Raw genomic sequence first — 16,005 nt, 5'->3', positions numbered from 1 at the left:
TAAAACAGAATCTGTTTATTTCCTTTGAAAAAGCTTTTGATTGCGTTGTCTATTTAGAGGGAGTGCCTCATTGGTGTGACAAGAAAATAATATTCAATCATACCTATCAGCAATCCTTCATTCTGTCTAGCTGCAGAGCATATTTTCAAACTTGACAGAAAATGCTTCAATTAGGCTTGATAATTTTATGAAATACACCACATGCCTTTTAGTGTGGAATAGAGACTTTTCATCAGGACTTTCAATTTTTTAAAATGTTTTAAAGGGGAAAACTAGAATAGTGCTTCAGCTTATCTTAGTTTCGCAGGTTTGGCAGTATCCATAGAGAGAAATCAGAGTGAACTTTTTTTTCTAATTCATTTGCAGGATGAGGGGATCACTGTCTAGGGACTATTTATTGCCGATCCCTAACTGTCCAGAAGGCAGTTAAGAGTTAACCCCATTTCTGAGAGTCTGGAGTCACATATAGGTCAGACCAGGGGAAGAGAATGGCAGTTTCCTTTCCTAAAGGACATTAGTGAACCAGATGGGTTTTTCTGACAATCGACAATGTCATCATTAGACTCTTAATTCCAGATATTTATTGAATTCAAATTCCACCATTTGCCATGGTGGGATTTGAATCAGGGTCCCCAGAACATTACCTGGGTCTCTGGATTAACAGTCCAGTGATAATACCACTAGGCCATTGCCTCCCCTTCCGGGTCCAGTAACCCTTCTTCAGAACTCCGAACTCACTGGACCGGAAACATTAACTCTGATTTCTCTCCACAGATGCTGCCAGACCTGCTGAGATTTTCCAGTAGTTTCTGTTCTTGTTTCGGATTTACAGCATCTGCAGTTTTTGGGTTTTTAAAATCAAATTAGTTTAGTTCACTTCAAATTCTCAGTCAAGGATATTTTGACGTGGAATGAGAAAGTACAATGTAGAGGGCTAAAAATCAAGTAAGGAACAATTAGAATGATTGTGTCACCTTTATCACCCAGTGTGTCCCTGATCTCACTAAATGAGACTTGCATCAAGTGATACTAATAAATTCCTCACAAAAAGGGAAAGTGGAAAATAAATTAATTTATGCCATTGCTCAGAGAATGCATGTTTCCTCCAACTGGGAGTTAATTTCAAGAATTTTAAAACACAGACTTTGAGATGGAAGAGATAATAATAAATTGTGGAAATGGAAATAAATAAGATGGCAGAAATTGTGACTAAAGTAAGTTGAGTTACCAGAAGACCCTAATACTTTTTATTATATCACACTCATCAGCACTAACAATCAACATAAATGACGACTATGAAATTAAGAAACCCACCAAATGCTTCTGATAGCCCATAAACCTTCTGACTGTAGACATCAGTCTTGTCCCAGATGAAGTAATAGGATAGGTCGGGGGTAGCAGGAAACCACTTCTGGAAGAGTCGACCTTCCACGGCCACCATGAGATGTACTTTCATTAGATTGAATGGGATGGAGGGGTCAGTCAGACTAATCCTCATGATTGACTTGTAGCCAGCATTGCGACTACTGACATAGTTCAGCTTCATTTTACTGCCTGGAATATTTATCTCCTCTTGTAAAGCCTGTTAACAAAGTGGGAGAAAGACCGTAGTAAATAATAAATGAGAAAGAAATGTTAGCATTCTGCCGCAATTCCTCTGGAGTACACCTGGGAACTTATAGACAGAAGTTTGAAATTTTGCCATGAATGACAGGATACAATATTTGTCTATTGATTCTTCACACGGTGCGATTTTCACTGCTTAAATGACCATTTGAGGCAATCATCTCCCATAGGTTAAGTAAAACTTAAGTAGCCTAATTGCACACCAGTGTTAGATTTAACAATCTAATCTGATAGGAATCAGTTGAAAAGTCACTTACATTTTCCCAGTAGTAGCAGGTACAGGGTGGCAGTACTATAATCAGTTTTTAAAAATATTTAATTGAGTGAACTCTCCAAGGTATTAAAATTTCCTTTTTTCAAAGTGTTTGTTATGTCTTTTTGTGAAAGTGGTGTCTGGTAGTATGACTCACTTGCTTTACTTAAACTATACAATTCTGTGAAAGTGTCTATCACTTTAATCTACAAACAGTAATGGTTCAAACACAGCATTGTTAAGTTCTGGGTCATTCTTCCTGTCAAGAACAATCATAGTCTTTATAGGCTGGCATGATGCTCCGCACCAGTGGGTTTGGGGCTGGTGGTGAGTAAAACCCATGGTAGCTTTTGAGGGGGGTAGCATCGGGCACCTCACCTATCCTTGGGCATATTAAAACCCTTAACTGACCAATTAAGGGCTTCATCTCACTTTGGTATTACCCACAATCGGGGAGGAGGGAAGGCTAACACCAAACTTAGCACGGCTTGGCCAACTGGGGTTGGGCAAGAGGGAATGGGGTTTCCTTTACAGGTCTATAGGACACACCCTCTACAAGGGCCATTTCCACCCTGTTCTTCTTTCCTCAGGCTCTAACCCCTTCATTGCTAACCTTCATCCTGGAGATAAGTGGACAGCCTCCTATAAAGGACTTTGAAGTCTCACCTGAAAATGACTAACACTGCCTCCAGTGTTAACCTATTGTGGGATGGCCTTTGGGATTATGGGCAGGCTCTCCACTGAATTTTGAGCTGGGATCAGGTAGAGATAACAGGGACTGTGGAGTCCAGTGAAATCCATGAATAAAAATATTGACTGGGTACATTTTGGTCAGTTTTGAATCAATTATGCAGAGCCACTAGGAAGGGAGATTGAGAAGCGTTGCATTGTTTCATGCAAAAGCCTCGACCTTATAATCCACAAGAGGGAAGACACTAACTAGAGAAGGAGCAGTGCATAATCCACTATGTCATTGAGTCCCTCTAATTAAGAATTAAATTCCACTTAGTCAGCGTAATAAATTATGATGGTTTCCACATTTTCCCTTGTCATACATCTTTACAATAATTATTTTCAAAGTTCATCAGTGGGCTGTGCATTGAGTACTGATTTTCTGAGATGCACCAATCATACACATGAGAACAAAGTCATAATTTCTACCTCTAGATTTTGTGCTTTGAGTTGGAATATGTTCATTCAATGAGCAACAATTTTCACTGTCATGTTTCTTTTAAGGGGTAATGTTGAATAAGGGTGGACACAGTACCTGTATTTCAGGAATGATGGGACCTCTTTCCTGACATGAACCTGCAAATGCCGTCAAAGGCGCTGGTGAGACAATTGGATTGGGACGTGCAAAATTACTCAGGTCACAGCTAGGGATGTCATTCTCTTCATGCCTCATGATGACGGTGTCCATGACAAAGAAACGGTTCCATGGCAGCCAAAGTGTGTGCTCCTGAGTGATGAACGGAGAGCGCTCAAAGTGTATCGTAACCGAAACACCTCCGTTAGTCATCAAATCAAAGCTAGTATTTGGAGGACAGAACAAGACAGTTTGTTTTCAAAAAAAAAATTACTTTTTGCAAAACATCACAAAAGGTGTAATTTTCCAACTTTGTATGACCAACAGGCAAGTATCTCTACAATAACACGTCAGAAATGTGGGTATTTTCTAACCATCAATTCAAAAGGACAGCAGGCTATTCACAGTGCATGTATACATTTCCAATCCATGTTGCCAACAGGCTAGACTCCTGCCAAGATTACAAAGTTGCAAAATTAACCATAACTGCATTTGTCAACTTCTTGACAATTTGTTACATGGAACAGATGCAGCAGGTAGAGGTCAAGCTTCTTGATCAAGAGGTAGACATTTTTAATAAATTGATATTTAGACACTTTTATAAATATGCAATCTTGGAAGAAGATTTATTTTATCCCTGAGTCATCCATCAAAAGCACAGAACAATTTGAGATGCAATTAGTGAAATATTGATCCTATAAAGGATTGCCTCACTTAATATTCATATTGAATATAAAAAGCTGAAAGTCTCATGATATTGCTCACATGATATTAATTTAAGGAGTTCACTATGTCATATAGATCTATAGTACAGTAAGGTCACAATTTAATTTTCTGGAATAGCATCTTGAGTTGATTGTGGCATGTTTGCTGTGAGACATGGCGTACTGGATATTCCTTTCCTAGTTTGCATCCATAATGTGAACTATTGATAACAAGTGCTGCATAGAGGTTTGATGATTTGACATTAATGCCAGTTTAATTGTCAGATGTGTGTGTAAATTCTACTAAGGTGAATATTGTCAAAAAGTATGCTATAAAAGCATAGCTGGACAGGCAGCATGTGAGGAGCAGGAGAGTTGATGTTTTGAGCATGAGCTCTTAATCAGGAATAAGGGGGCGGTGGGGGGAGGGCCCAAGGGGGCTGAGAGATAAATGGGGTGGGGGGGCTGGGAGGAAGGTAGCTGGGAATGTGATAGGTAGATGAAGGTGGGGTGTGATGGTGATAGGTTTGAGTGGAGGGTGGAGCAGATAGGGGGAAGGAAGATGGACAGGGAGGACAGGTCAAGAGAGTGGTGCCAAGTTGGAGGGTTGGATCTGAGATAAGGTGTTGGGGGGGGGTGGAAGATGAGGAAACTGGTGAAATCGACATTGATCCGGTGTGGTTGAAGGGTCCCAAGGCGGAAGATGAGGCATTCTTCCTCCAGGTGTTGGGTGGCTAGAGTTTTGCGGAAGAGGAGGCCCAGGGACTTGCATTTCCTTGGCAGAGTGGGAGGCGGAGTTAAAGTTTCGGCTACATGGCAATGGGGTTGTTTAGTGTGTGTGTCCCAGAGATGTTCTCTGAAACAAGTTGGAGTCCTGTTTCCCCAATGTAGAGGAGACCACATTCGAGAGCAACATACACAGTAGATGATGTGTGTGGAGGTACAGTAAATCTCGTTGGATGTGGAAGGATCCTTTGGGCCTTGGATGGAGATGAGGGGGGAGGTGTGGGCGCAGGTTTTGCATCTCTCGCGGTGGTAAGGGAAGGTGCTGGGGTTGGAGGGTGAGTTGGTAGGGGGGAATATCCCTGTGGAATGCAGATAGGGGTGGGGATTGGAAATATATCTCTGGTGGTGAGGTCTGTTTGTAGGTGGCAGAAATGACAGGGGATGATGTGTTGTATCCAGAGGTTGATGGGGTGGAAGGTGTGGACTGGGGGTTGGGGCGAGGTTCTGTCCTCGTTGCAATTGGAGGGTTTGGGTTCAAGGGCAAAGGTGTGGGAAGTGGAGGAGTTGGGCTGGTGGGCATCGTTGACCATGCGAGAGGGGAAATTGTGGTCTTTGAAGAAGGAGGCCATCTGGAACACCAAACGTTTATGTACTTACCTCCAAACCTGGGATTTCTTGATCACCCCAGAAGCTTCTCCTGGTCTCTGGAACTGCTAGGACAACATTAGCCACACAGCTGCTCGAGCCACCACCACCGCCCCCGTCACTTCGCAGCCCGCGGCCTCCGTGAACGCCACGAAGACAACCACCCATGCAATCGCCGCAAGTACCACCACTGCCGAAACCACCGTGAAGACAACCTGGAACGTCACTACCACCCTGCAATTGCCGCCGCATCAGCCACTTCCGTCCCCACTGACGTCACTCACTGGAACACTGCTGATGGCATCGTGGATTTCACATCTAATGTCACTTCTGCCCCGGCTTCCACTCCCCCCCTCCGCCCTCCAACCCTGACCCCCATGGTGAGTGTCACTTCCATTGGTGACATCACCCATGATCCCATAAGCACACCCACTCCATAGACAGTCTCCACCACCAATCCCAACTCCAGCCCCACAACAAGTCCGAGCCCCAAGACCTGCTGTGTTTTTACCAACCCCCAGACCACTCCCTCAGTGAGGATGAACAATCAATCCTCAGTAAAGGCCTTACCTTCATCCCCCTACAATCCTGGATCAATGAATCTAACATGCGTTGTGACATCGAACTTTTCTTCCATTGTCTCCACATTTACCTTTTCCATCAGGATTCCCACCCACCCTCCGAGACCCCTTTTCCTGCCTCTTACACACCCTATCTACTTGGACCCCATGCTGGTTGTTGACTGCCCTCAATCTCTTCGTCTCCAACTGCCGCCGCGAAATTGACCACCTCAACCTATCCACTCCTCTCACCCTTGCAATGCGCAGCACTCCACTCCTTCTGCTCCAACCCCAACCTCACCATCAAACCAGCATGAAGCAGGGAGGGGAGGGGGATGCTGTGGTAATTTGGTGCACTGACTTCTATACCACTGAAGCTAGGCGTCAACCCACGGACACCTCCACTTACTGCCACCTTGACCATGAACTCACCTCCAATTATCGAACCAACAGCCTCCAACCTCATAGTCTGGGAACCCCGCACTGCCCAGTTCAACCTCCTACCCAAAATTCACTAACATGACTGCCCCGGTTGACTCATTGTCTCTGCCTGCTCCTGCCCCACCGAACTTATCTCTGCATACCTTGGCACCATCCTGTCCCCTTGCTCCACGATCTCTCCATTTACATTTGGGAGACTGCCCAAGCACTCCATCTTCTCCATGACTTAAGTTTCCACGACCCCACAATGCCTCATCTTCACCATGGACATCCAGTCCCTGTACACATCTATCTGTCACGACGAAGGCCTCCAAGCTCTCCGTTTCTTCCTCTCCCGCCGAACCACCAAGTACCCTTCCACTGACACACACTCATTCGATTGGCTGAACTGGCCCTCACCCTCAACAAGTTCTTTTCTAATCTTCCCACTTCCTTCAGACCAAAGGGGTAGCCAAGGGCCCCATATATGCCTGCTTCTTCATAAAGGTACTTGGAACAGTCCACCTTCTGCAGCTACACTGGCACTATTCACCATCTTGTCCTCTGCTACATCAATGACTGTCTCATGAGGAGGTTAAACAATTCATCAACTTCATGAACACCTTCCACCCTGACCTTAAGTTCACCTAGACCATGTCAAACACGTCCCTCCCCTTCCTGAACCTCTCCAACTCCTTTTCCAGCGACCGACTCAACATGGACATTTACTTCAAACCCACCAACTCCCACAACTACCTGGACTACACTTCCTTCGACCTTGTCTCCTGTAAAAATGCTATCACTTACTCCCAATTCCTCTGCATCCGCCACATCTGCTGCCAGGAGGACCAATTCCACCACAGTACATCCCAGATGGCCTCCTTCTTCAAGGACCACAATTTCCCCTCCCATGTAGTTGATGATGCATATAGCACATCTCCTCCACTATCCACATTCCCCCCTTGAACCCAAACCCTGCAATCGCAACAAGGTCAGAATCCCCCAGTCCTCACCTACCACCCCACCAACCTCCATATACATCGCATCAACCTCCGCTATTTCTGCCACCTACAAACAGACCCTACCACCAGGGATATATTTCCCACCCACCCCTATCTGCGTTCCACAGAGACCATTCCCTCCGCAACTCTCTTGTTAGGTCCACGCCCCGACTGACAAACCCTCCAACCCTAGCACCTTCCCTTGCCACAGAAGAAGTGCAAAACCTGCACCCACACACCAACCCCCGCACCTCCATCAAGGCCCCAAAGGATCCTTCCACATCCGACATAGATTTACCTGTACCTCCACACATGTTAGTTACTGTGTCCATTGCTCTCGATGTGGTATCCTCTACACTGGGGAGACAGGAGGCCAACTTGCGGAATGTTTCAGAGAACATCTCTGGGACACATGCACTAAACAACCCCACCACCCTATGGCCAAACACATTAACTCCCCTCCCATTCTGCCAAGGACATGCAAGTCCTGGGCCTCCTCCTCCTCCACCAAACTCTAGCCATCCGACGCTTAGAGGAAGAACGCGTCATCTTCCGCCTTGGGACCCTCCAATTACGCAGGAGCAATGTCGATTTTACCAGTTTCCTCACTTCCCCTCCCCTCACCTTATCCCAGATCTAACCTTCCAACTTGGCACTGACCTCTTGAACTGTTCTACCTGTCCATATTCCTTCCCACCTATCTGCTCCACTCTGACTTATCACCGTCACCCCCCACCCCCCCACCTTCATCTCCATATTGCATTCCCAGCTACCCTCACCCCCAGCTTCAACCACCTCCCATTTATCTCTCAGCCCCCTTGGGCACTCCCTTGTTCCTGATGAAGAGCTCATGCTCCTTGGGTGCCACCTGACCGGTTGTGCTTTTCCAGCACCATACTTACCGACTCTGATCTCCAGCATCTGCAGTCCTCACTTTCTCCTGGGGTTAATATTCTTTGGATTTCTCTTTTGCCCACCTACTTCAGCTAAAGACCTGGCCTTTACATGGGTAAGTGAGCTTTGCATCAAAAATGGTGATGGGAGAGGGGGACAAGCCTGGATGATATTTCTGATACCTAGAAATATCTGCAAATGGCTTCGACAAAAAAAGAGGATGCATTTGTCAACGATCTCTCCAGCAGTAGATATGCAGGCATCCAGAAGTGGGATTTGATGTAAAACAGCTGAACCAATAGCACACCTCACTGCAAACAGTCGAATGGACATTTCAACCTCTACTCTTCAGCAGACAGCAGGACAGCGTGCAGGGGTGGGGTGTGGAAATGAATAAATAAATAACTGCAGAGTTCTTTCATTGCTTTATCACATTACTTAAATGCAGGTTCTATTGATATTTTTATTAAATTTAAACTCAGTTTTGAAGTGGTGTGCTCAGAGAGCCGCAGGACATGGTACCGAGCCAGAGAAGAAAAAAGGTCAAGTTTGTTTGTTTAGATCACAAACCTCTCCTGGACCCCAATGAATGCAGGATAGTTATAGACTCTTGGGTAGCACCTTATTACCAAGAATTATTATTTATTATTATAAAAAGCTGCTAACTTCTCATATTTGGGTTATAGAAAGCAAAGCATAAGCATCATACAACATTCTGTGACGAGAATGACTTGTTTGTAAATAAAGTATAAATAACTGCTTCTTGAATGGTGCATCAGTGTTAAGCTTTGTACCTGCCATCCTGCCGGCTGATGGTGTAACCATACTGTGGATTGTTGACAAAGCTGATATTAACTCCAACCAAAGGAGTGCCATCTACTGTCACTGCTTGACCTCGTATTACACACGTGTCACTGTAAATAACAGAAATTACAGATTAAAATAAACAGTCACATGCAGATATTACTATAAGGTCATGTTTTACAACCATTCTAATTATATGTGGAAGAGATTCCCCCCAAAGCCCGTGGTTAGTTATACATTGTCCTAACTGGCAGTACATCAGAAGGCTGGAAAAATCCCCAACTGAATTTACTTTAAAATATTTAACAGAGTATTTCATAATGTTTGTCATTGACTAATGGTTTACTGCCACATTTGTAATACTCTACCTGTGAACCATTTTTGAACACATGCAGTTATTAACCACCCCCACCAGAAAGGAATACTTTTACATGTCCAAACAAGACAAATACTCAGAAATTTACTATCAATGCAAAAATATTAGTAGTCAAACATGAACGGAATTAATTGTACAAATATAGAGAGTTTGTAATAAATAGGGCTGCGTTTTATGAATTGTAGCCAATTGAAATAAAACTCTCTCTAAAAAGTGTGAACTTGAGTTTTGTTTAAATATGAAATAACCGCACAGAGGGTGGTATCCCGTCACCAAGTCACCCTTTACTTACGTGTGCACAGTACAGAGGCTCTGAGCAGCCAGCAGAGGCAGGCCCTAGAATGAGGTGACTCTCTGAAACTCTTGTTTCTATGTCAGCCAGGGCTCCCTGATTGACCCAAGCAAACAATCCCAATCAAGGATCTCATCATCAATGAAATCCACCTGGTCCTCATCCCAATCACTACAAATACAATTATCTGTTGGAGTATAGTACTCATTCTGGTGCACAGTGTCCTTTCAAAGTTAGTATGGAAGTCATACTAATGCTTTTGGTGGATGTCTACTGAGTGAATAGCTGATCTGGGAAGGCCTGTGTTAGTATGGGCCCAGAATCAGAGATGATGGATGCCATCAGGGTGGAGTTGATTGTTAATGTTTGGTAAGAAATGGTGAGAGAACTCACTAGGTAGGCCTTGTAATTTTTTGTTCATGCCGATTTGTGTCATATTATTCCATTGCACGAGCTACTTTTATTAGTAATTAAAGTAACCGTCATGAAAAGTATCCCTTTGTAAAGCAGTTTCTTTGTCAAGAGTTTAATACACACTTGATAACCTCTGAATATATCCATCATCCATTTCCTTATTTCATTAGGTCTTAGTTATAGATTTAGTGCATTGCTCTTGTTACCTGATGAAGGAGCACTGTTCTGAAAGCTGGTACTTCCAAATAAACCTGTTGGACTATAACCTGATGTGTAATTTTTAACTTGGTCCACTACAGTCCAATACTGGCTGCTCCACACCATGATGTCTCAGACATTCCTTAAGCCCATGTCACATGATAACATCAACACTTACAAAAGCTGCTACAAAGGGGCTGGGAAGATTCCAGTCATTCTTATATTGGCTGTGACTAAAATAGAAAAATAAAACTAAACTCCTATGCCTTTTGACTCCATTTGGAAATCAGCATGTTTTAGTCTGTCCAGGTGGAGGTACCCTGATATGGAGCGATGCATGCAAGCACAACAAGCAACAATATGTGAAATGTGTTATTTTAACGCTGTGAATCTTTGTTATTACCGACTTGAGTTGTAATTACTTTGTTTTTCTCAGACTGAGTTCATCATTCCTATAAATTTTATAGATCAGTGAAAAAAACATTACATTATCCAAGACATCAACAAATAGCTAATATTTTAATATTTTTATTACAAATAGAGGTGAATTATATTTCTTGATTTGTATATTAATTTTTTCTCATATTTCTGGTAGGTTTTGGCTTTACCTCGCTTACACAGAATTATGGAAAATCTACACAACAGAAGCCTGCTGGTTGACCTTACTGCTCAGTTTTGGATTCCATATTTATGGAAAGATGCAAATGGAGGCTCTAGAGGGGAGGTTTGCAAAATAACTCCACAGAGGCCAGTATCCCATCACTAAGTCACCCCTTACTTACTTACTGGTCCAGCTCCCTCAGAGCCAGCTGTCAGAGTGAACAGGATGTTTGACACGCCTGTTCTTATCTGTCAGTCAGGGCTCCCAGACTGGACCAGTTTAACAGCCCAAACCAGGAAACTCATATTCTGTGAGGTCCACCTGGTTGACCTCATCACAATCACTATAGTTTGCTTGATTGATACCTGAAATAAGTGGATTTTCTTTTGAGGAAAGGTAGGTCAGACTGTATTTTTTTCCACTGACATTTAGAAGAATAAGGTGGAATTTGATTGATAGGTTTATGAACTGTCGTGACAAGTGAAGGATATTGCCTCTTGTAGGCCAATCCAGAACTACAAGTTATTTAAAAATTAGGGACCGCCACTTTAAGTCAAGGATTAGATGAATTCTTTTCTCTCAAAGGATTCTGTAATGACAGAATGTTCCACCTCAGAAGGTGGTAAGGTGGAGTCACTGAATATTTTCAAGGTGGAGGAAGATTGATTCCCTTGCTGAACAGAAATCTAAGATTGTTTGGGTAGATTAGAATGTGGAATTCCAAGCAAATAGATCAGCTTTGGTCTGAAATGGCAAAGCAGGCTCGAAGGGCTAAATGGCTTAATTCTCCTTCTAATTTGTATGTATATCTTCATCTATTTATGTTACTCATTATAATTCATTAGTTTCTTCCCATTCTAATTCTTCCCATTCCATTCTACTTATGCCTCCACCCATCTCCCTCATATATACATAAAGGCACTCTTTAAGCAATCACACAGAAGCGAAATTCACATTTTCTTTACTGTAATTTGAGCAAACTAATTCATTTGAAAATCTTAATCCGTTGACTATCGTGTCATGAATATCTGGTTTATATTTCATATGTTTTAGAATGTAACCTTTCAGTTTAAGAACTAAACTTTTAAATAGGAAAAATGATTGAGAAACATGAGAAAACATCTCGGATGTAAATGCATCTCAGCTAAGCTTGGGTTTATACTCTAAAATCATTGCCTGTATTTGTCGTGCTAAGTTAACCTAGATAGTGAGAAAGATCGAACAATAAATGATCACTTTTGGCACGTGTAAAAGACCAAAGGAATTGAGACAGAGAGTAATTACATCCATTAGAAACATTAACTTTACTAATAGATTGCAGAATTAAAGAGTTGCGTTGATGGTAAAATACCTTATTTGCAATTTTTCTTTTAACTATACCACATTATACCATGATTCGGAGATGCTGGTGTTGGACTGGGGTGTACAAAGTTAAAAATCACACAACACCAGGTTATAGTCCAACAGGTTTAATTGGAAGCACACTAGCTTTCGGAGCGACGCTCCTTCACCTGATGAAGGAGCGTCGCTCCGAAAGCTAGTGTGCTTCCAATTAAACCTGTTCGACTATAACCTGGTGTTGTGTGATTTTTAACATTATACCATGTCACTTTAGAGATAGTGATTTAGGGTCCAACCTGGGAGAGAAGGTTCTTTTTAAAGTATCTTTATGCATTTTCTGACAGGAGCAAACAGATTCATTTGGGTCTTATGAGGGAAAAAAAACAGCTAGACAATTTGCTTTACCTTTCAGCTAGTGGACAAAATCTATAGCGGTAGATTATAGAAATTGTGGCAGAAAGCAGTTAGCTTCAAAAGATCACTTCAGAAGCAGTGGGTGCACTCTAGGGAAAAATGTCTTTGTAAGGCCAAGGCAAGGAACTCTAGAGTCCACTGTCCTGAAGTCTTTGAAGGAAATTTGAAATTTACTTAGCCAACAGCTGATTTCGAGAGATCTTCTAACTCCTAAGGATTTTTAAAATAAATTCCAGAGGGCTGAATAAATCGTCAGGCTGGTTCTAGGAAAAATGATTGAACCTTCAAGATTTCAAAAGGTAATGGAACTCATTAAGATGTGGTTAGAATTAAAAGTAGACTTACATTCATTGTATAAATCTTCATAAGCTATTATGTTAAGTTAACAGTTTTTGCAATGTTTAATTTCTTTTCACATGTGCAAGGAAGTTTGTCTTCATTTTTTTAAAAGAACATCTAACCTATGTCATAATTCTTCCAATTAATTGCCGTGATTGGATTTCTTACTCAAATATTAACAGTCTGTAATGAGTCATAACACAGTATGCATACCATATTGACTGCATTACCCTTGACTTCTCATTTGAGATTTCTTCAAAGAATTCAGTAAAGTTGATTAAAGAAGATAAATTACTTTGAGAAGTCCATGCTTTTTTAATCATATTCTTTTGACCCCAAATGTTTGCTTTTTTGTGTTTTAGGCATAATTTGAGTATGTTTCTCACTCCTGTCAGTAATATCTAGTTCTCTGAACTGCATGTTCACTTCGGAGACATAAAGCTGTGGATTCAAGTCCAGTCGAGAACCTTCAGCAAAAAGACCAATGCTGACACTCCAGTATACTAAGGAGGCAGTGTGACGCTGTTGGAAGTATTGTTTCTTTGATGGAATGTCAATCCCAGGCTCTGTCTAGTGCATGAGGTTTTATTTTAAATTCATTCACAGGATGTGGGTGCTCCTAGCTGGCCCATCCCTAATTGCCCAGAGAGCAGCTAAGAGTCAACCCAATGCTATGGGTCTGGAGTCACATGTATCCAGACCAGGTAAGGATGATAAAATATCCTTCCTTGAAGGACATTAATGAACCAGATGGGTTTTCCTGACAATCAACAGAATTGAATTTAAATTCAACCATCTGTCATGGCAGCAATTGAACCTGGATCCCCAGATCATTCGTGGGATTTCTAGATTAATAGTCCAGATAATACAATGAGGCCAATGCCTCCTAGATGTAAATTATCCCATGAAGTTTTCCTGAAGATGATTATGGCAGTTATCACTGATGTTCTGGCAATTATTTATCCATTGATCAACATCATGAAAAGGAAATCTGGCCAATTTCAGATTGGCCAAGATCTTCTAGCCTCTGGATAATCAGAGACCAGACATATTCCCAAAGTGAAGCTCCTCTGAGATCTCAGTAGGAATTGCCCAGGAATTTTAAACAACTCCTCAGCTCACTGGGATCCTGCTTGAAAATCCACACCACTAAGTTGGACCTGGAAAACGGGGAGAGAACTAACTTACTTACAGGTATAGATATCGAGGGAATGTTGGACAGATTACAAGTACATCTAACTCCTGAGTTTCTGTACACATTACACTGGCTGAATCCGGACTGACAGCCCATCTCCCTAATTATCCCTCAGATCTGTCACCTCACCCTGACCCTTTAATATCACAAGACCATCCTGAGTTCTACTCCAGCCCCCAAAGCTCCAGCTATCCTCTTACCCTCCAAACTTCCACAAAACTTTTCCAATCTAAAGCATTTGATCCCTTCTCCCCCAAGTGTGGCCTCAGTACACTATCCACCATAACAGCCAACACTTTGCTATGCCTGCCACTTATCACATGCAAAAGCAATGTAAATGCCCCGAAGATTTGTCAGTGGCAGCCCGTATTGCAAAACATGGCCTGACATCCTCCAACAACCCTGTGTTTTCATGGAAAACCATTCTACATGTCTTAAGAAGAAGGATTTAGAATTCCAGTCAGAAACCTAGAGCTTCCAGTTTGTGAAAAATATTAGAAATAGTGGAAATCTGATGGTGACTGCCACTTCTTGGAAGATTCAGCCCATTGTTGCCTGCCAAAACTTGCTGTTGGAAATTTGTCTTCTATACCTCCTACAAAAGTACATCATTGGCTTTAAAGTGCTTTGGGATGTGATGACGTTTTGAAACGAGCTGTATAATTGAACACTCTTCACGTTTCTGGATAAAAATGACTGCTAAGTTTTCCCGCTCTCTAGCACTTCTTTCTATTTGGTTTTTTCAATGTATCAAGGTTACTGCCAGTACTATCTCCTGCATTGTTTTCTTGTGTAACCATGGTTGAAATCTTTAGGTCATCTTTAACTTTGGTTAGATTTTCCAGATTACTTTATATCAAAGATGATTCTTCCTCGTGCTCTCTCTCCCTGTTGAACCAACTAGCTCTGCTTGAAGCCTTCACATAATGACTGGTGAGTAACCAAGCAGATTTTCTAGATTACTTTATCTTTCTGTCTGAACTGTTAGAATATCAGTTTTGTCTTTTTCACATCTGTGATCTCCTCTTTGCATACAGTGGTGAATGAAAACTGAGAGAAAGTGTTTATTTAGTGTTCCAGCATTATATTTTGCTCATTCGTCATTTTATCAGGTTTCACAAATACTTAAGGACAATACAAAGTTCTCTCTCCCCGTCGAACCGACTAGCTCTGCTTAAAACCTTCACATAATAAATGATGGGTAACTGAGCAAGTTGAGGGGAAGATTGTAATTATTCATCAACACACTAAAGTTCAAATTATGACCTCATTATTCCATTTGAATTCACTTTGAACCCCTTCTCTGACAAGCACATTCTCTCTGTCATGTTAATTCCACTTACTAATATTGTGTTTTCTGAATTTCTGGAACATTTTTCATTCTGTATTGATATTGAATTGATCTTCATTCTGCATTGATACTTTCTCATTTTGTCCTGCTTCCATATCTCTATATGGCGTTTCCTCACCGTGCACTCCCTGCTAAGTGACAGCAATATTAAAAATAACCATTGTTCATTGCAGTCTGATTTTCTTACCAGTATCTCACAACCTTCTCATCATGGTTACTCTTCAGAACTGTTGTCACGGTTGCTCAATGAAAGGCCAGTTAAAATGCCATTGTTGGGCACAAATATTTTTACCAACATGGAGTCCCAGTTACAGGGCATTGCCTCAGTGAATTCCCATAAAATGTACAGAAAGCCTTGGGACTCAAAAGGTGGTCTTGGATAATTATCATGCCACCAATATTATGAGGTTAACTTAATCACTGCATTAGGCAAATTCAGTAACAGTTTTATTTTCAGTAATGCAGGCACAAATCAAAGAAATTAGACTTCATTTTTCAGTTTGTCTTTAGCGGGAGGTGGCAACATAGTTGTAATGTCATTCAAC

General features: G+C 41.9%; 1 protein-coding gene across 13 annotated transcripts in view; it reads right to left on the bottom strand.

The window, feature by feature from the left end:
- tenm4 (teneurin transmembrane protein 4) overlaps nucleotides 1-16,005 on the bottom strand; it is a 2,250,110-nt gene that overhangs the window by 84,090 nt on the left and 2,150,015 nt on the right. For all 13 annotated transcript variants that reach the window (XM_087988070.1, XM_087988077.1, XM_087988076.1 and 10 more), the window contains 3 exons: nucleotides 8,930-9,049; nucleotides 3,147-3,408; nucleotides 1,315-1,582 (listed from right to left, as the gene is read on the bottom strand). In XM_087988070.1, coding sequence (XP_087844196.1) covers nucleotides 1,315-1,582; nucleotides 3,147-3,408; nucleotides 8,930-9,049 — 650 coding nt within the window. The remainder of the gene's footprint in view (nucleotides 1-1,314; nucleotides 1,583-3,146; nucleotides 3,409-8,929; nucleotides 9,050-16,005) is intronic.

Source organism: Chiloscyllium plagiosum, unplaced genomic scaffold (genome assembly GCF_037043375.1).
Source record: "Chiloscyllium plagiosum isolate Xiang-an unplaced genomic scaffold, Cpla_swu_hap1 HiC_scaffold_6, whole genome shotgun sequence".
NCBI classification, from domain to species: domain Eukaryota; kingdom Metazoa; phylum Chordata; class Chondrichthyes; order Orectolobiformes; family Hemiscylliidae; genus Chiloscyllium; species Chiloscyllium plagiosum.
This window is presented reverse-complemented; position numbering and strand designations above follow the sequence as displayed.